Here is a 21,005-nt window from a genome sequence, read left to right as displayed (position 1 = left end):
AAGATTTGTATGAAAGTATGAAAGACTTTATTTATGTTCAATGAAAGTATGACCCCTGATTTGCAGCAGGTATAAACTACCCCATCTCCACCGATCTGCTGTCCTACTTGACATTAGCTGAGAAATTGCCATACCTTGTTTTTCCACACTAAATAAAGCAGCACACAGCCTTGTTCTTTATTCTGTATCACATCAGCAGGGTCCATTCCTGAAGCTCTTGCTTCTCTCAGTTAATTTCAGCTGGATCTCTATGTTCAGAAATTAAATTAGATTAATGCCAGCTGCCACACTGATTCCCAGACTTTAAAAAGCACTTTAGTATGCGTGCTGAAGTCATACACACATCATCCTGTCTCCACGGAGCAAAGGATGGACGGGGCCGTTGCTTGCACGTATGTGGAGCCATTGTGCATGAAAATAAATGAGCACTATTATGCTGTAATAAGAATGATCACAGATGCTGAAAGAACCATTGAACATGTCACAGCTAGAGCTATGGAGATTCCTGATGACTGCTCACACTCGTTCCACAAACCACATAACATTGCATCATGGGGTAGCTCCCACGGAGTGTAGTGGGAAGGGCAGCTGTGTGCTAGTCCTCAGAGGGCTGACTCTGTGTTATCCAGTGCTCTTTCCCACCTTCTTAGTTAGGTTAATTTACGATGCATGCTGGGAATCAAGAAGCAAAATACACAGGAAAGCACAGCATCCTTAATGGTTTATGTATGGATTCTGATTATTTAGTGCTGACTGAAAATGTAGCAGACATTTTATTTTACTATTAAAAAGATTGGCACTAGTCTCGTCGTGAGCAGAGTATCAGACACTGCAGGATGTGAAGAGGATTGGAGAGAAGGAAAGGCCATAAGAACAGGATTTGTGATTTCCTCTTGTGTAAAGAATAAATAGCCCACTGATCTGATAAGCAAAAACTTTCATGATTTACATGAAGAAACTGATTTCTAAGTAAGAATCAGGCTTTGTTTAGACATTAGTTGGATTTTACCTACATCACAGAAAGGAAAAGGACAGCTTTCAGCTAGATCACCTTGCTGCAGGGCTGCACATTTGCCAATGCTGCAGAAGGTAGGTTACAGGAGTGCTTAGCCTGAGTGGGAAGTAAGGGTGAGGGCTCAGTGCTTTCAGAAGCATTTAGACATTTTCTGGATGAAAGCACAAATGAAATCATGATTTCAGTAGGTGAAGCCTCCTGCTTCATACTGCTGGAGATGAGAGATGTGAATTTATTATTGCATAAAACTTATGTTACAGGTTGACACTTCACTCAGACCAACTTTTTTCCTCCTCCTTCATCCATGATTCCCATTCAGGCTGTGGGAGCTCTGCATGCATCAAGGGTAGAAGAGCAAAAAGAAGAAACTCTTCCTGAAAAAAAGCCTGAAAGTCTTTTGAACTCTCTCCCACCCTGCTAAGAACAAAAGAAGGCCTTGTATGCTTGGAACTAAACATACCACATTGCAACAAATGTGAAGAACAGTGAACATGAAAAGACATGCTCCAGAAAGGAGAGTGTAAAACACAGCAGCGTGCAGATAATCAAACAGTGCAATGATGCAAAAGGGAAGAGATGCCAACCCAGCAACCCACAAACCCACGACTCCAGAAGAAGGGAAGAAACTGCTCTTGCAAGGTGCCAGGGAGCATTTTCCTTATCTGTAGGCCTTGAGTAGGTACCAGTTGGTATGATCCTGCTTTTATATTCCCATCATTTTGATTCAAGGAGAGTAGAAGGTGTGAGAAAACAGAAACCATGCACACTCATATTAAAGCCTTAACTCTGATCTTCATTATGGGGATGCAGTTACTTGCACTGATGCAGCTGGTCTCCACTAAGGGTAGGAAACCATTCTAGATGAAAACATGTTCTTTGAAACATTTACACAGAGACAAGAGATGTTTTTAAAAGGTTCTGCATTTACCTTTTCAGGCACTGCAATACAGCACGAAAGACTTACCCATTAAAGAATACAGGATGCATAAAGTGATATTTTAATTATCACCGAAGAGGATATTTTATAGATTACTCTAATTTTTAAGTGACTGGTTATATTCACTTCCAGAGCAAATACAAGGTACTTCTTGTCTTGCCAATGCCAGGACAGATGTCACCTATATTTAATCTTAAAATACACTAGATATGTATTTTGATAGCAATAAAATTACCCAATGCATAAAACTAAAGATCAATAAGTCTGAACAATGCCCAGTTATTGAATTAATGTTTTATGGTCTGTCTGGCTTACAGTTACTGGCAAAAGGAATGGCATAGCTGGGAGTAAATATTTCACAGGATAATGAGGTCTCCTGTGCCCGTATTTTTACACAATACTGTGTGCAGTGTTTGGCTGGACTGCAGGCTTTCTGCTGGCTCTTTCTACACAACGGTGTTTCAGTACGCAGAATCAGCTCCTGAAAGCTATGACTATATCGACGGCATCTACCATTTATTTGTGACTAGAAAAGATTTATCTTCTCATCTGGAGCTCTTCTCCTAGCTTAAAGTGGAGGTGTCATAAAACGACGGACTAAACTTATGTTGACACAGTGCCCTGGCATTCAGCCCCCCCCCTCCCAGGTCTGGATCTGAGACACAAACGCGCGATCCACACGGGTCCAGTCGCAGCTCCTCCCCAGGTGGGATGCGATCCCACCCTCACGTCCAGCCGCCACCGCCGATCGCTGAGGGCCTTCCCCACCCACCGCCGCCAGCCCCCTCCAGGGCTGTGAGGTTTTCTGATGTCTTTTGGGGGGGATTGGGCGTGGTTTTTTAGTATGTTTTCGCTTGTTGGAGCGGGCTTCCCGTCGGCAGAGCTGTGAGCGCCGCCAGGCCAACATTACAGCCCGGGGGCGGGCCGAGGGAAGGAGACCACCCCCCTTGTCCCCGGGGAGCTGCCTCCTCTCGCCAGCTGAGGGGCGGTCGCCGCAGGCTGCGCCGTCCCGGCCGGGCGGTAGCCGAGGACCGCGTCCGTCCCTCCCTGCCGCCGGGGCTGGCCGGGGGCCGGCGCGCCGGGTGCGGGGGCTGCCGGCGGATGAGCGCGGCCCGGCGGCGGCTGCAGATGAGCCGGGCGAAGGAGCTGGTGGCGTACTGCCTGCTTCTGGGGCTGTCCGTGCCCCTCCTGCTGCTGCTGCCTCTTCTCTGAGATGCGCCGGGCGGCGGCTCGCCCCCGCCGCGGGGGGACGGGCGGGAGGAGCCGGCGGCAGCCCCGCTCCGCCGCCCGGCGTGCGACCGGCGGCAGCAACAGCCCGAGGCACTGACGTCCCGGCGGGGGAGGATGAGGCGCTGGGGCGAGCTTTGCAGCGGTGCCACCCAGCCTGCGCGGGCGGGCGGGCTGCCTCTTCCCGCAGGGGGGCCCCGCCGCGGCCCCGGCCGCGCTCTGCCCCTGTACAGGGTGTGATGCTGCCGCGTTCGCCGCTCCCCCGCCCCGGCTGACGGGGACGCCGAGCAGAGCCGCGGCGTCGCAGCCTTCCCTTTCGCCTTCCAAAGTTGGGCTTCGGTGGCTCGGGGTCGGGGCCGGCAGCGCCTCCGCCCTGAGGCGGCCCCGATGGGCCCGTGGCCGCAGGCACTGTCGTCGCAGCCGCCCTCCTGACCCAGCCACAGCGCCCGCGGGACGGCTGCTGTAGCCGGGGGCGGCCGCGGCGCTCGCGTTGCTGCAAAGCCGCCGCTCTGCGGGGCGGAGTGTGTCCCCGCCGGCTCGCCGTGCGGGGAGGCGGGCCGGGGGCCGGCTGAGATGGGAGAGAGCATGTCCAAGAGGCTGAAGCTGCAGCTGGGTGGTGAAGCGGAGATGGAGGAGCGGGCTTTCGCCAACCCCTACCCCGACTACCAGCCCCAGGGAGCCGTGGCAGCCCCCAGCGCGGCGGACACCCACCGGGACAGGGCGCTGCAGCCGCTGGCGGAGGAGGAGTCCCTCCCCTTCGGCGCCGATGGGAAGGTGAGTCTCGGGTGGCGGGCAGGCGCCGGGTCCCGGCCTCGCGGGCCCGGCCTCACCCGCGGGTCGCTCCCTCCCGGCGGCAGCGGCGGTCCGGCGGTGCGGGCGGCCGTGGGTTCCTCCCCGGGGCGGCTCCGGCGGGGTGCGGGCCCGGCGGCGGGGGCGGTGGGGCTGCCCGAGGCCTGCGCGCCGGCCGAACTTAGGGCGGCCACCGCGGCCTCGGGAGTGCCCAAGGAGAGGGAGCGGCTGGGTGAACTGGGGAAAGGAGCGGGAGCTGAGCCCGGCCGCACGGCTCGGAGTCGGCAGGAGCGGCTGTGTATTCGAGTTGTTTGTTTTACTCCGTACGGGAGTGCACGCGGTGCCCCAGGTGGGGCTGACAGAACGCTGTACGGCAGAACAGCTATAGCTGCTCTTACCACGGTGGTTCTGTGTCTCAGAAGTTGTTAGCACAAGTTGCCCGAGTTTCACCAGAGAAAGTGCATAAGGGAAGGGAAAAGATGAGCGCCCATCTAGAAAAGGAGAGTTTATTCTCAGGTAACAGCCGCGCTCAGTCATTAGGTAAAGCTGGACTGTTCTCACGTGTTTATTTACTGACATACACACATTTATAGGTTCAGGCACCTGGCAGTCGCTTCATGCCCGCAGAAGGTCTGCCTGGTGGGACTGGTCACACAAGGTTTGCAGTCTTCCTGCTCTGCATATCTTCTTGACGGCATATGCTGCTATTTGGGCTACTATGAGTGTCTTAGATTTTAAGTACAGAGGCTGCTCTGGCCTGGTCTGTTACCACGCAGGTTGGACTAAGCTGCAGAAGGAATGGCAGAATATGGACTTTCTGTCATTTAGCCCCTGTGCAGCCTCATCCTTCAATACTGTGCAGCTTTGTCATCTTTTGCGTGGAAAACACTGTGTGGTGACACTGCTACAAGCACAAATGCGTTGTGGCTGGGAAGTTAGCTTCCTAACTCTCTTGATTGTATGCTGGGGTGAATATAGCAAAGCTGTCGTTATCAGCTCTGTATTTTTCTGCTTGTGGCAATATGGAATTACCTTGATTTACTTATAGAGTGAGACAAGGATGGTGATGCCAAACAGCGAGGGAGGCATTCTCTCTGACCATCGTAAGTACCAGTGGGACGCCATCAGCTCACTATCAAGGCAATGAAGGGTTTCACTAAATTGTTCTGACTGAGGTTTATGAAGTTACATGTGGCTACGCAGAGTGCACAGAAGAGAATGCTTTGGGGCTTCAGTGTCTTATTGCTGCAGTTGCTTGCAGCTGTCAAAAGCAGGGCATTTGAGAAGGTTTAAAAAGCAAGAGTAGGTTCGAAAGTGAAATACGCTTTGTTTTTTACACAAGTCGCTGGTAGTATGCTCAGTGTTGGTAAAACTAATTTTTTTTTCCTAGTGGAAGAGAACTGTTATTTCTTTGTTCTTTTGTATCTGACTTAGTATTTAAAAATCATCCAAGTATGATGAGTTTAGGTATAAAGACAGAGAGGAGATGGCATAACAGCTGTAGCTATATATTGTTGGTAAATTGGTAAAAAACATACCAAGAGCTTCCTTCTAAGGCCTTCACAGGCCAGTCATCCTTCTTGTGTACCTCCTTTAGATCCTACACTTCATGTCCATTTTTTAAAAGAGAAAATACTCCTTCATTAACTGCTAATCTAGGTGGACTACAGCTTTCTCAAGTGAGATAACCAGAAGAGTAGTGAGATATCAAAAGAAGGTGAACATCCTTAAAAATTATGGTTTAGAGTATACTAGCTGTATTGCAGAATAGTTCAACTCTAATTTACTTCAGGTTTGATTTTTGAATGAATCTAAATACAGAGACATTGTTCTATGGCAGAGCTGAAATGAGTTAATCAAGAATTTCTAGCCCTATGTTCACATTAGGAATGCCTGTTATCCTCTCCTGTGCATGAGTATGCTGTTTTACAGTGGGTGGAAATGCTTTTTCCCAGCATCAATGGTGGACAACATTCCTTGTTACAGAGTGGCAGTCAGCAGCTATTTGTGCAGGTGTGTTCAGAAAATATGTTAGAGCACCTGAGTTGCCCTGTATTTGATAAAAGGTGGTGTCTGGGCTTTGTTACATTCAGAAGGATGAAGTGCCTCTGGAAAAAAAAAATCTGCCTTAAAACTATGTCAGAACAGCAATTCTGTGCATTTCATAGAAGAAGGCAGAAGCAAGTGTATTTTCTTTTGGTTTTGCATCTGCAAAATCTGAGGATTCCTCTTACATATTTCTGAGTTAGAATATAGCTGTGAGTATATTTATGTGTATTTATATTCTTTAAAGTATTTGCATGCTGCCACTCCTAGTGCTATGCTTTTATGAGACTTTGTGATGGGTACTTTGGGATGTGGTGGTTGTTGTTGTTGTGTTTTTCAGTTTATGTTTTAGTGTTTTATTTTTGCATTTAATAGGCTTCCATTCCGTCAGAGAAGTGTCTTTGCTTGCCTAAAGCCCCAGTGAAGACAAAAGGACTTTACACAGGGTAGGAAGTCTGTTCTGTAAACTTCTGTACACAAGCACACAGGTTTCCTAAAAATGAGAGCATCTTTCAAAAGGCCTCAGTGCACTGCATAATTCCTTCCTCCCATCTGCTGCTGAGTGGAGCGAGGAGCGCTGCGTGACTCATGTAATGACAGCCTGAGGTGTGCAGGGCTCTGCCGTTGTCATGGAAGGCAATGCATTATTAATCCCTCCATTTGATTTCTTAGTCTGTCATGATTGCTATCTAAAATTCACCTGGTTGATAAAAGGACAAGAAGCTCTTGAAGGCAATGTCTGAAATGTGAGACAATCGGGACAAAGTGCTGCATATGGAAGTGTGTGTGGGTAAAATACAGTTCAGAAATCTTGACGATTTGAGAGTAGGAGAAGCAGAATTTGAGGTTGCTGATTTGATTTCTTATAAATAGTCACAGTAAACACTGCAGCTATCTGTGTGGGCTCTGCTCATGTAGTTGAAATTCACTGTTTGCATAACTAGATTTCTTCACCATTAAAGTATCATGAACTTAAATTGCTTCTGTAGCTTGTTTGAGAAAGCCAAGCTAATAATTCATCAGACAGCATTAATTCTAGATTAATAAGAAACATTATTTTAAATGTAAATCTTTGTTTAATAAATGATGAATCTTTCAATTAAATATATATCCTGTAGCCTTTTTTCTTTTCATGTGGACCCTATAGTGATACCTTAGCCTAAAAAGGTACCTATAGATATTATCTCAAAGTGGTCCAAAAGTTTTCAAAATGGAAGTGTAGATGGTCAGGGGAGGCAGGGAAATTAATAGACTCATAACAAAGAACACTCCCTGGTTCTTAGTTCCCTAGTGTGGTAGAGAGTTACAAAGCTCTAACAGATTCCTTCTTGGGAAGGAAAAGGGTGAAGAGAGCTTGCTGCTGAGGGGTGGTGATGGCTTGTTTGAGGACCCATCTCCATGGGTGACCCACCAATGTCAGCCTCAGATTGCCCATTGTCCTCGGAGCCACCGCAGCCCTATGGCTACATTTATAGTATAGTCAGATGTGATTTGGGATCCTCTTTCACACTGACTACAGGCCAGTGACTGGGGAAAAAAAGACAGCCTGGTATTGTCTGCTCAGCCAGGGGAAGGTGGAAGCCTAGACAATGATGTGAATTTTGTGTTTGTGCAAGAAAAATAAAGCATCCTTGTCGTTAAGAAATTGACACAATCCCAGCCCTCACTTTAAGATTGTCTGAATTTGTTGTGGAATCACAAGACAGCAGCAAAATTAGATTCAAACTTTATGGATTGGTCACTAGAATGCCCAAACTTTAAATTCTTTTTTAGGCCTATTATTTTTACGTTTTTTCCTGACTTGCCATGGTGTTTTAATAATATTAGAAAGAACTGGTATGTTCTGAGAAATGTATACAATGTAGTTAATAAGACATTGCAGGGGGCTCCTTACGGGGAACCTGTTTCAAAGATAATGGTGCTCATTGGCAAATATGTATTAATGGTGATACAGAATATTTACTTAGATTTATCATTTGGGTGATTTAGAAGTGTTTCGTTTCCTAATGCTTTCTCAATCTCCCATTACTTCTGATAATTCCTTTATGTGGCTTTTAGTCTTCCTTCTGTAAAATATATTTTAATATATATATATATATATATATATATATGGCTTTTTGTCATAGCCTCACTCTTCTTCTTCCTTTTATTACCGCAGGCCTGGTTCCTACGGTATATCACCGTGTCCCACAGCTATAGGGAGGAGGAGGAGGAGAAGATCCAGCAGGCAGGAATTGTGCAGCAAGATTGATTTATTTAATTATTTTACAAACTCTTTTATAGACTTTTTTCTTCATAGTCTAATTGGACAAAGGACCAGCCACCCCTTGGGAGTGATTGGCCAAAATCCTAAAACATCCATTATCAAAATATTTTCTACTATACCATAAACAAGACTTTCCAAGGTTGCAGGTGGCTTGGTTGTTTACATTCCCTGCTACCTCTTCTGTGAGAGAGAAAAGTCTCTCACGGACTTAGAAAATAACAAGAAGATCCTCACTAACAGCATTTTTGTACCTACACCCTTTGTTTTTTTTTTTTTTTTTTTTTTGGTTTTGGGTTTTTTAAAAATTTTTTTGGGTTGTCTCACTGGGCATTTTAGTTATCCAACTGGGAGCAGCAAGTTTGCTCTGCTCTGGGACTGACTCAGGAACAACTTATACTTGTGAGAATGATACAATTTATTGCACTGGAGGCAAAATCCAACTTCCAGAGCCAGTAAACAATTCTTCCCATTTTTTCCCAGGGATGTGGGATGAGGTAGCAGCATTGCTTGAGCTTGTTACTTTTTTGGCTGTTTCCTGGCTCCCCATCTCAGGCATATGCTATTTTGATTGGGGACTCTGAAACAAACGAGATTTGCAGTATTCTCTGTCATTTTTCAGGAGTAAAGTTTGTTTTGCTTTTTGAGAGTCTTGGTTTAAATTGAGCCTGAAAATCAATTTGTTGTACTTGATTGTCCCTCACTAACTCCTGGCAGTTGTACTCAGCCCAAGAGGAAGGCCTTCTGCTTCCTTTCTACAGCACAGATCAGCACTGAATGCCGCTTAGGGCTTTTCTGATGCTTTTGTAGTGAAAGCCTCTCCTGCTATGCAGGACAACACTTTAACCACAGAGTTAGGCCTGTGTGGTTTTAGTCAACCAGTTCTGAATGAGAATACTTTGTAAAATCAAACCCCAAGTTCTGATTAAATTGTCTCACATATGTCCACTCTTTGTCAGTTTCTAGTTTTATCTTGCAGACCTGCACATTAATGAGTTGTTACCTGTGCAACAACAGGTACTTGCTTCCTGGTAAAAATAAATTTTGCTTGGGTCTAGCTGCACTGATCTGCTGTCAAGCTCAATATGTGGAATATATCTGCTCTCCATGCATTGAGGTAATTTAGGCAGAGTTGGTAGAGGTTTTAGCTTTTTTTCCAATTTGAAGACCACCTAAAAATGTCACAGCTGGGCCAGAGACTTCAGTGTAGTGAGTGACTTTAAATCATACTCACAACAGACTTTTATTTTCTCAGCTTTCAAGAAGTAGCATGCTGCTGTTACGCTACCTGGAGGACTAGCAATTTTCAGTATTGCTCTTTTGCTTTATCAGGCTCCATTTCCCAAAACATAGGATATCTGTTAATCATGTTTATTTTTGTTACCAATAATCTGGAGCTTTTTGATGATTCTTTGTGATGATCTAAATCTTTAAGCTTTGGGTTTTTGCCGTCTTATAACCAATGAGACACAGAGCTTCTTTCACACACAAATGCATTAGAGACAGTCTTCTTATTTCTTACGTGCTTTAAATAATTCTTTCTGTAACTTGAATGTTTGCCTTTTAATGATGTTTTTCATACCCTTATATCCTCTGAGATAGGGTGATGACTCTGTTTAAAGTCTATTCCTAGGCTGGCATTTGTAGCAGTGTGGGAATTTGTCTATAGCTATGATTTCTCTATCTCTTCCTTCCCTCCCTCTCCTTTTCTTTTTACTTTTCTTCCCCATTGTCACATGTATGGCACTAAGTGACAGATCATTGAAAAACAGTGCAATGTGTTCTACAGACAGCAATGTTTCAAAGAATTTATTAAGCATGTGGTTTTGCATAACTGGCATTTGTTTCTGGAGGACTTGTCTGAAAAGTATCAGAGAACTGTGTTTGAGTGTTTCAAAGGCTGGTTGATGAGCTTCCATAGTATCTGGTATTTTCAGAGAAGAAAGCGCTGCTCTTGGAGCTGTAAGAGTCTTTTGACTTAGGTAAAAATAAAGTAGAACTTGTTCTTCTGTACGAAAAGGCTGGTCACCTCCTAGCAGAGCTTGCTAGATTCTGCATATGGGATCCTACTGCCATCCCTTCTGGTCTGCTTTTGCAGGAACTTGTGGAGGTGAGCATGAGACCTCATCCCGCTTCAATAAATCCATGCTCCAATGCATGGGTGTGAAACCTGGCTCCCTTACAGTCAGTGGCAAAGTTCCCAATGACTTCATTACAGCCAGGATTCCTCATTTCAGTTAGAACTGTGAGTTTTCCCTCCCTCCATTCTTCCTCACCAGTGTTCTTTCTGTGATCTTCTGTGCGAGTTTGGTTTTTGAACGAGTTCTTGCTGCAGTACCAACTTGAGCTGTATTTTCTTCTCTTTGAAATGCAATTTGGCTGAAAGACAACACAGCACCATGTTATGTGTCCTGTTCTACACATCACCAGCAACAAAGTGAGATGAAATAGAAGTGTATTTTGCTTATTTGGTAGATACACACAGTGCTATAGGTCATCTACTTCTGCAGAATCAGTTGCTTACTTCTGCAGTCTGGTTTTGCACGTAGCATCAGTCCTCCAAAACCTGATGAATTAAAACAGGGTTAAGAGCAAGGTGGTTGTTTTGGGAGCTGGTGGTGGCAAGAAAGATTGGTACACTGGCAACTTGTGAGGAAGCTGTGAGCTCAGGTCTCCATTGCCCTGCTGTGATACTGCACAAGTTCCTTATCGTAGAGGTCATGAGCAAGTAAATGCCAAGAGGTGTTTTTCAACAACACGTGGGTATCTAAATGTCTTTGACAAATGCAAATGAGATTACTCATCCAGTGTCTGTCAAACCAGAGTGTTACTTTTAATGACAAAAGGAGTGCCATGAGGCCTCAGGATTGCATTGTCACACTTACATCAGCACTGTGATATTTGGTCCTAATGTGAGTGCAAGACTTTAAAATTACAGATTTCTCTTACCTACCAGAAATCATGATATAAAATACATACATAGCAGCTTCTTATTGCCTCATCTGCTCGTGGTTCTGGTTTGTTTTAAAGCCATGGCTGTAAAGCTGGATATGGCTGCAATGGAGAGGTAGATCAGTAAGAATTGGTACGTTATTGTAATGCTGACTGCAAGTGAAATGTTTGGGGGTTTTAGGAGATTTTTATTTGCATCGTGATGTATTTTTTGTAATAACTGTATCACAGAATATTCTGTGTTGGAATGGACCTACAACCCTTGAGTCTGACTCTTAAGTGAAAGCACCGTGCTCTAATGTAGGTGTGTAGTTCTAGTGTTGAATTTACAAAAGAAGATTTCAATTCTCTTCAGAAACCCTACAAATGAAAGAAAGCAGGTAGGGGAAATGTATTGCTAACAAGGACAGCATAATTTAGACACCCTGTGATTAGTGCCAAGGGTGAGTGATGTTACATAAGTACGTTCTTCACATTTTTTGTTGGCTTTGGAAGACTTTGTATTGGGATGTAGCTTTGCTTACTGTCTCACTGCAATGGAAAAAGTGATGTGGTTCAAATAAATAACAAAATGATTAATTTCCAAACCAACATATTTCATTTTTTCTGCATTGCTCTTGTTTTGTGCTGATAATGAGCCTTTTTAGTTACCATAACCAGTATGGCACAAGGTTGTATTTGGTATAATGAGGAATGAGCTCTCTTTTTTTGTGTTTTGAAAATACAAAACTTGAGCAGTGTTTGAGATGATAGTGGTTCTTCTTTCTGCAGCAGCAGAGGAGTAACGCAGCAGTTGAATTACTGGAGAGAGCCTTTTCTAATTAAAGATACTCTTCAGCTCCTGCTATCACCCAGTCTGTTGTGAACCAGAAGTAAATGTGCCACTAGTTATCAGAGATCAGGCTTCATGGTTTTGTCCCTACAGGAATGAAAAGTCACGGGTAGAAAGGGCTGAATGCCAGCTGGAAACATCCTTGTGAGATGAATGTGCTTCTGATGGAAATCAGTCTGCGTTCCACACAAGTGAGCGTGTTATGCTCAGTTGTAATGCTGCCCTAAGATTCCTTGAAGGAAGTTTTTAAGTCTTTTAAATCCACATTTCAACATTAATGTAATTTCTTCATGTAATTAATTTATTCTAGTGCATGTACGCATCTGTTACAAGTTTATAGGGGAATCTTATAAAATAATCAGTGACAGTGCTCAGTTATGAAAGCTTGAGAGCAACCAGAAAAAGAGAGGCAGTGATGGAGGAGTAGATAGCTGGGGAAAACTTTGTTGCCAGTTATAACCTATTCACACTGACATAAACTTGGGAGTAGCTTTGTTTGGGCTTACAGATAATTATAAAAATATTAATAAAAATATCCTTTCATCTGTGCTTTTTCAAGCACTGAATCAAGACAAGTAAGTTACAATTCACATTCGAGAGAGAGGGGTTACCAACCTGAGCTAAATTATTTCTGTGGGACTGAGGTTTCAGTGCAGAACCCAGGCATCCTGATGTCCTAGTATTCCCTTCCTACCTCTAAATAATTTAATCTGGTGTTTGATATAAAATATCCTGATTTGGTGGCAGCAGGTGTATTGTCAGAACAAAAAGATAACCAGCATGCTTGTGATGTGCAGTAGGTAAATAAATGGGAAGTCTGAAGCTTTAGTTCACTCTTGTCCGATGAGCTGAGCTCTATGCCTGGATGCATCCGTGTGAATATCCTCATGCTGTTTCACCATATGCCTTAGCATTGGCATAGCTGTCTTTCGAAGGAGAGAAGCCCTGCCCTTGGGGAAGGTTTTGCTTTGTATTGAGACTTCACTGAACTAGTCAAAAATGGGAGGGTGGTAGGGTGGTGGTGATGTGGATAGTACAGTTCCCTAACAGAAAGGTGCTTAACACCATATTAAGGCTGAAGAGTAACAGGCTTCAGATACCTACTGGGTTTGGTTGCTATTTCTAGAGATATTGGAGAAGGTTAAGGTGGCTCTAGCTTTTTTCTAGAATGATACGTGTTCAGTGTGAGATATAATGGCACAATTTCCTTCTCCCTTCCTATCCTACCATGGATATCCCTAAATGGATTTGAACCATTGACCCTGGAGATTTCTGGTGTGTCAGAAGCCTTGTGCAATTCTTACAATCTTTCTGATTTCTGAATCTGTTGGATGGATGTTTGAAATCACTGGTTTTTATTTGAAGTTCTACTCTGAACAAGAGTACAAAATGTAGTACATCTTGACTTGCATGCTGGTGCCCAGGACCTGTAATTTATCCAAACCCTGCACTTTTGGGAAGTGCTGTAGTCAAGCAAGGACTTACCTTACTAGCATGCTAATTTCCATGTTCCATAGGCTTTAAGGAGTAATCAGTAACTTATCTTCCTATAAAGTGTGCATAATTAGAGAGAAATGTTGGCAAGAGTAAAGTATCCTCTGTTATATTTCATATATTTCATCTGTATAAACTTTTATTGGTCAAAAGTAAAAGCAAACAGTGTGTAAAATCAAAGACTTGTTTCTTTGCTTTCATGCCTGAGCTGAAGCTGCTGAGCTGCTTCTACTCATCCTCTTTGGCTTGTCTTGTGTATGAACATTTATTTTCCTTGGGCTATTTCCTGCTCTGTAGTTCTACAAAGGATGTGCAGGGACCTTATAATGAGAGCAAGCACCTGTAACATGGGGCTTGTGCTTGTCCATAACATAGTCTTGGTACCAGGACCCTGGTTAGAATTACATACTGTCACAGTGTCCATAGCTGGTCTTTCTGTGACTTTAAAGAATCCACAGGTAATTTTTGTCTCATGTAGATAACTTGTAAGTTACTCTAAAATGTAGTCAGAATGCATTTACATGAGACTCAGTTAAGATGAACCACCTTGATGCTGCTGATTGCTATATGTATTTTTTATTTACTAGTTATTTTTTGTTTGATTGGTTTTGGTTTGGTTTGGTTTTCTTCCCAAACAAGAAAGTGGAGCAGGCACTTTGCATTCTTGAATTCTTTTCTTTTCTGGCTTATTCTCTGTCTCCTGCTTTCAGGTCAATGCTCAGTTCTCAAAACGGATCCAGGCAAAAATCAAGGACCTTCTGCAACAAATGGAGGAAGGGCTGAAGACGGCAGATCCACATGACTGCTCTGCCTATACTGGCTGGACTGGTGAGAAAGCTAGAATTTGAATGAAATGTATTTGTTAAATGATGTAATTAGATTTATTCATAGGAGATTCTGATACTCTCACAGGAGTGGCAGAAATACTCTGTTACAGGCATTTTTGTGAGTTGGTTTTTCTTTTAACTCTGGAGCCTTGGTCACTGCTGTCTGGAACTTGCATTGGCTTCAGCAGGCAAAGATACAGAATGATAATTGACTTTTGTATATGGAGATCATTGTCTTGCAAAAGGAGTGGATGTCCTAGTTGCATAGGAAGGGGATTAGAAAACAAAAAGGTAAAACCCATGGGCTGAGATAAGAACAGTTTAATAATTGAAATTAAATAAAATAAAACAATAATAATAATGGAACCAACAGTAATAATTATAATTGCAATGAAAAGAGGAGAGCGCTAAAATGCAACAGAAATGAGTGATGCAGAATGCCTTTGCTCACCACCTGCTTGTGAAAGTCAAGCCCATGCCTAAGCAGTGATTGGTGGCTTCCAGCCAGCTCCTCCCAGTTTATGTACCCAGCATGATGTCCTGTGGTAGGGGATATCCCTTTGGCCAGTTTGTGTCAGTTATCCTGGCCATGGTCCCTCCCAGCATCTTGTGCGCCTGCTCCCTGGCAGAGCATGGGAAACTGAAAAGTCCGTGACTTAGGGTAAGCACTGCTCAGCAACCCCTAAACCATCAGTGTGCCATCAGTGTTACTGTCACACTTAATCCAGACCACAGCACTGTACCTACAGAGAAGAAAATTAACTATATCCCAGCTGAAACCAGGACACTGATCCTTTAGGCGGAGCCTGCAGTTTTTGTGTCTGACGTGGCCACTGTTCTTCAAGTTGCCAGGACATGTCCATCTAGGCCTGTTAAGTGGAACTTGGCTGGATAGAATGGCATATTCTGCTCCTGCTCTTCTAGCTCAAGCTTCAGGCATACTTAAACTTTTAGCGCCGCATGTTTGAAATGTGCCCTGAAGAGATCTATTCTTTTACCTTTATGTCATGAGGGAGGAGTACCTTGGAAAAGCTCTCCAGCCTTCACCCATCTTTAGGCTTAAATCTGGCAATTAAAGGGTAAAATTTCTCTGCTTTCTTGATGTTTCAGTACAGATGGTGCTGTGGATGGATGGGTGGGGAACTTTTAGACAACTCAGGCTTAAAAGATAGATGTGTTTCAAGGTCTGAAAGTAACTGGCCACTGAGTGCATGCCGATCTCCAGTGGTGGGCTTTCTCGTGCTGACAGTACAGAATGGCTCCCGGGGAGCTGTGTTCTGACACAGTGACTGACAACTGAAATTATGGCTGATAAACCAGAGCGTGCTGAAAATGAGTCATAAGTAAAAGTAACACAGCCATCATTAGGTGAAACAGGAATATAGATGAACAAGTGACATCTAATGGGAGTAGGATTTTTCCATTCTGTAGAAGGATTGCCATCTACATCTATTCCAAACTGTGAACTTCTTTCAAGGCTCCTGTGGATATGGTTCTGAATAAAAGTATTTAAATAATCTGATTTTTAAAATACCTAGTGCAGATACTTTCTCCCCAAACTTGCTCTTTGCTGCATTTTGCTAGTGTGCAAATCAGAAGGTAAAAGTAGTGCTGTAAACAACTGCCTTGCTTTTTATGTACCAAATCTAGACAAATCTTATTGGCAGTGCAGTCATAAGCATTGGCTTGTAATCTGTCAAACATCCTTAAAATCTTGGAACACATACTGTTGGCACATAGGACACATGTAAAAGTCCATCTTACTCATACAAGTACTTTTTTGTGTGCCAGACGTCTTGGAGGAGCCATTTTAAGGGTGTTGCACTGAGAAACACTAGGAAGGATTAGATGAACTGGGCTTTGTGGCTACATTTCTGATCATCCTTTGATCAAGCCAAGATATTTACACATTTGTTGCAGCATAAAAAAAGGGTTCCACAAATCCCTGTAAATAACCCACAAGTTCCCATGATGCTGAACTGTGCTACCCAAGCTCTGCAGGTTTCTTCTTAGATTCACCTAGAAAGGCTTGCTCAGAGCCTGCCCAGGGAACATCTGAGGATGTACCAGCACTCTTGTGGTGCTGTTGTTCTTGTACTACTGAGCTAGCCTCTCTGTGAGCTAAGTGAGCCTTGTGTGTACTCAGCTTTGGTTGAGGCTCAGGAGAGTGCTGAGAGATGGGTTTGAGTTACAGTGTGGTCTGGAGATAAGTGATTTACTTCTGCACGTGTATGCTTGCAATTGGCCAATAGACATCCAGTCAGATGGATTTATTTCACTTCCTTCAGCCTACATTGTTATTTCTAAGGTTTTGTTTTGTTTTAATGGAAAACTATGTAATGAGTTTAATGGAGTGGAGCTTGATAGTACCTCCTGGCATACTCTGAGCCCTTGTTTGACTTCTGGCTTTTACAAACCAGCTTGACTTGTACAATCTTGTAATCTTGTTGTGAAATACTTTTAGGGGTTATGAACAATTTGGCAAGTTGAATCCAAAAACTCATCAAAAGATCCTTTTACAAATTAAATGGGAAATAAGTCACTTTGTGCATATAATAGATGAGTATGGTACAGTTAGTGTACTCAGTCACACATGTGCTTATTAGCTCAAATTTTGAATCTTCAGTGATTTCTTTGTGTAGTGGGTTGATGCTGGCTGAATGCAAGGCACCCACCAAAGGCTCTCTCTCACTCCCCTCTACAGCTGGACAGGGAAGAGAAAAAATATAACAAAGGCTTCATGGGTTGAGATAAGGACCAGGAGAGATCACTCACCAAATACCATCATGGGCAAAACAGGCTAGAATTAAAGATAGTAATTGAATTTATTGCTAACAAAATCATAAAAAGATAATGAGAAGAAAAATAAGACCTTCAAAACACCTTCCTCCCACCACTCTCTCCTTCCCAGCTCTACATCCTCCCCCAGCAGGACAGGGAGACAGGGAATGGTGGTTATGGTCAGTTCATCACCCATGGTTTCACCCGCTGCTCAGGGGTAAGAGTCATTCCTCTGCTCCCCCATGGGGTCCTTACCACAGGGCACAGTTCTCCATGAACTTCTCCAGTGTGAGTCCATCTCACGAGCAACAGCTCTCTGCAAACTGCTGCAGTGTGGATCACTCTTCCATGGGGTGCAGTCCTTCAAACACAGGCTAATCCAGTGTGGGCTCCTCTCTCCACAGGGGTTACAGCCTCCTTCCATGAGGTCACAGCCTCCTCTTAGGCATCTACCTGCTCCAGCGTGCTCCATGAGTCTTCTCCATGGGCTGCAGGTGGATCTCTGCATCCCCATGGTCCTCCAGGGGCTGCGGGGGCACAGCTGCCTCACCATGGTCTGCACCATGGACTGCAGGGGAATCTCAGCTCTGGTGCCTGGAGCACCTCCTCCTCCTCCTTCTTTGCTGACCTTGGTGTCTACAGAGTTGCTCCTCTCACATGTTCTCACCTCGCTCTTCTCTGGCCACAGCTACAACTGCGCAATAACTTTTTTCCCTCTTCTTCCTAAATCTGTTACCACAGAGGCATTACCACTATTTCTACTTGGCCCAGCCTTGACCAGTGGCACATCAGCCACTGGAGCCACCAGGAACTGGCTCTGCTAGACAATGGAGGAAGCTTCCAGCAGCTTCTCACAGAAGCCACCCCTGTAGCTCCCTGCTACCAAAGCTTGGCCATGCAAACCCAATACACTTTGCCAGATGTTGAGGACTGTGTCATGAATTTTCTTATTTTTTTGGAAATTGAGACTCTACCATTGGGCTTCAGTCCGATAATTTTTATTTTTGCCACAATCCAATTGAAATGTAATCTGAATAGTGGACCAGTGCCTTCACACTGCATAAGGTAGGACCCTTGACCTACATGTTTTTATTGTCAAAATACCTGTTCACATTGGAGTTACTGGTTCAGAGGCACTGAAGAGGGGAATATGATACACTTAGAAGGAAAAGTAAATGAAGCTCTCTCTTTTTCATATGTTCATTTCAGGTATTGCCCTCTTATATCTGCAACTGTACCGCGTCACGAAAAACCAGAGCCATTTGCAGCGATCTCTTGATTACGTGAAGAGAATCCTTCGCAATCTGAATGGCAGAAGAATTACTTTCCTCTGTGGTGATGCTGGGCCATTGGCAGTGGGTGCGGTGGTTTACCACAAACTGAAAAATGACAGTGAATCTAAAGAATGTGTTGCCAAGTAAGTGGTTGATGGGGGAAAAAGTCATGCCCTTCATTTGTAGAGAGAATTGGTTCAGTAACTTTTGCAAGTGAAATTTTAGAGGACAGGATTAAAGAATGGACACTTTCTCCCCTGATAAGTTTTCAGTAGAAGAATACAAAGTAGGCTTTATCTTTATTAAAGCTGGCTTACACTTGATTCATATTTAGTGGGTTATCTTGAGTCCTCTATCGCTGTTAGGACAGGATGTCCTTGGCATATCTGTAGTGCATACACATTCTGATTTTGTCACATTGAAGTGACATTTAACAAAAGCCGCACACTTGTCATCGGCAATGTGTAGTGCTTGTGCAGTGTGTGATGCTTTCTGTAAAGAGTGGGTCTTAATTGTAAATTCATTACAAAACACGTGCACTGCAGGATCTGGAGCAGCCAGACAGAAACACAGTGCATTGGATTGATACGTAAAAGAGTTTAATAAAACAAAGAGGAAGTACTTGCAGGAGCAAATTTGTAAAGGCAAGGGAGTTAATTAGGTCAGAGCATATGAAGGGTGGCCTGAAAAAATTCCAGCCCCTTTTCAATGTAATCTGAAAGTAACAAATGTCTCAAGAAATCCCATTTAGATGTAGCTTCATTAGTGCTCTGACTGTGCCTTTGGTGGTACAGAGTTGATTCTGTGCCAGCAAGGGATGGAAGCCCTGGAACCCTCTGGGGTTTGCGTTCAGCAACCACAGTCCACCTGCTAGCTGTCCAGCAGCATACCTCAGGCTGGCAGAATTTGCAACGAGGCTTATGTCCTCATCTCCATTCTGGTTTATGTTTGGAAATGTAATTGGTCTCTTTCTAGTCTAGAATCCTAGTGCGATTATTCTCTGCTGCTGTTCCTGAAGGAATATTTCAGTTTGGAAATGAGTGTTAGGTTTGGGATTTTTTGCTTTTAGAACCAGCGGTAAACTTGGGCGTGTCATTTTGAATGCAGCTCGGAAAACAGTGTTGCTGTAAGGTAAGAAGCATGAGTTTAGCAAAATGAGATTAGCAGTAAATCTTTTAGTGTTGCCTCTCCTTGGAAAGTAATTTCTAGGAGGAGTAGTGAAAAGGGTTTAGTTTGATTGTTTATTTTATAACTTTTTTGTTTACAAATGTATTCATGACACCAGCTGAGTCGTGCTTTATAGATGTCAAAATGTAATCTGTGATTTCACTTTTTACTTTTTACCTTGTCCATTTGTATGATTGCAACAATGAAACTTAATAGTGGACAGTTTAGAAGAAAATAATTTAATTCTAAACCCAAAGCGTAATTCCGAGAAAGGAAATCTAAAACTGTTTATTGTGAGTAGCTTTTCCCTGGTATTAAGCAGGGACAGCATAAACACACAATTGAGGTCAGTGGTTTGCTATGGCATGATATTAATGCTAACATTTCTCCTGAGAAATAACAGCTAGGGGAATCTAGGAATTGAATTTGGTCTTAATCCAGGTTGTTGTTGCCCCTGCCCCAATTTAAAATGTGATCATCACCATGGTTTCATCTAATTATCAATTTAATCCAAAAAGATAGGAAGGGACAGGGAGGGAGTGGCAGGAGAACAGATCTCTGATTCACCTCAGTGCTAATACAGACTGGTAGAGTATTAGCAGAGAATCTTTCTGGAGAACATGAGTTACGATGGCCAGCACAAGGGTTTTCTTGTTTTTTCATTGCTAAAGGCATGCAAAACACTTGTGCATTATAGCAGAGTCCTTTACAAAACTGAGGTGCCTAATGTTTGAGACAATGTGTTTTCTTGGGAGAGGGAATCACGAATGGTGGTATTGGGCTTTTTTTGTGTGTTTGTTTTTTTCCCTCTTAAGCATGTACAATTAAGTGTTCCTCACTTTGGTGAAATTCCCAGAGGCTCCAGGAGGTTTTTCTCTTCGTTGGAGTGGCTCTCCAGGCCTCTCCAACTCCTACCCTGCATCTGTTTCTGTCTGCACAAAATGCTGACAGTTGTGCTGATGCTGACCTGGCTCTGGTTCAGAGTTTCCCATCTCAGGGATGGCAGGTGTGCAGAGCTCCTGTGTGTATACATGGCAGCCAACTGGACTGGGGGCGATTGAAGGGGAGTGGTGGGGCTTCCTTCGCCACTTGTTCTGCTTCTGGTTGGATTGATGGTTTGTACAATGCACAGTCCAGTATGGTCTCTACAGAAGATACTCTTCTCTCCCCACCTTCCTTGTCTGATGCAGGTTGTTGCAGCTCCAAAGGACAGTCATTAGCACGGATGCCGAGCTTCCAGATGAGCTGCTTTATGGCAGAGCAGGTTACCTGTATGCCTTGCTGTACCTGAATACTGAAATTGGTCCAGACACTGTCCCACAGTCTGTTATCAAAGAGGTAAGACACTTTTCTCTCTCCAGCATCACAGCATCAGTGAGATCTGGGATCACTCTCCTGCAT

At 43.9% G+C, this 21,005-nt stretch overlaps 2 protein-coding genes across 2 annotated transcripts in view; both read left to right on the top strand.

The window, feature by feature from the left end:
- The first annotated feature begins 1,774 nt into the window (after positions 1-1,774).
- LOC116441482 (skin secretory protein xP2-like) lies at positions 1,775-3,454 on the top strand. The gene is made up of 2 exons (XM_032103466.1): positions 1,775-1,859; positions 2,796-3,454. The coding sequence occupies exons 1-2, from the start codon at positions 1,775-1,777 to the stop codon at positions 3,452-3,454; spliced, it is 744 nt and encodes a 247-aa protein (XP_031959357.1).
- The window catches only part of LANCL2 (LanC like 2), a 32,786-nt gene continuing 15,107 nt past the window's right edge, over positions 3,327-21,005 (top strand). The window contains exons 1-4 of the mRNA XM_032103935.1: positions 3,327-3,953; positions 14,266-14,383; positions 18,373-18,580; positions 20,795-20,942. Coding sequence (XP_031959826.1) covers positions 3,753-3,953; positions 14,266-14,383; positions 18,373-18,580; positions 20,795-20,942 — 675 coding nt within the window. The 5' untranslated portion in view covers positions 3,327-3,752. The remainder of the gene's footprint in view (positions 3,954-14,265; positions 14,384-18,372; positions 18,581-20,794; positions 20,943-21,005) is intronic.

Source organism: Corvus moneduloides, chromosome 1, assembly GCF_009650955.1.
Source record: "Corvus moneduloides isolate bCorMon1 chromosome 1, bCorMon1.pri, whole genome shotgun sequence".
Lineage (NCBI taxonomy): Eukaryota > Metazoa > Chordata > Aves > Passeriformes > Corvidae > Corvus > Corvus moneduloides.
This window is presented reverse-complemented; position numbering and strand designations above follow the sequence as displayed.

Bases quoted from the DNA above. Each gene is read 5' to 3' on its own strand.
- LOC116441482 (XM_032103466.1), top strand. From the start codon at position 1,775: ATGCACACTCATATTAAAGCCTTAACTCTGATCTTCATTATGGGGATG. The intron at 1,860-2,795 runs GTAGGAAACCAT...GTGGTTTTTTAG, and splicing joins GCAGCTGGTCTCCACTAAGG to TATGTTTTCGCTTGTTGGAG.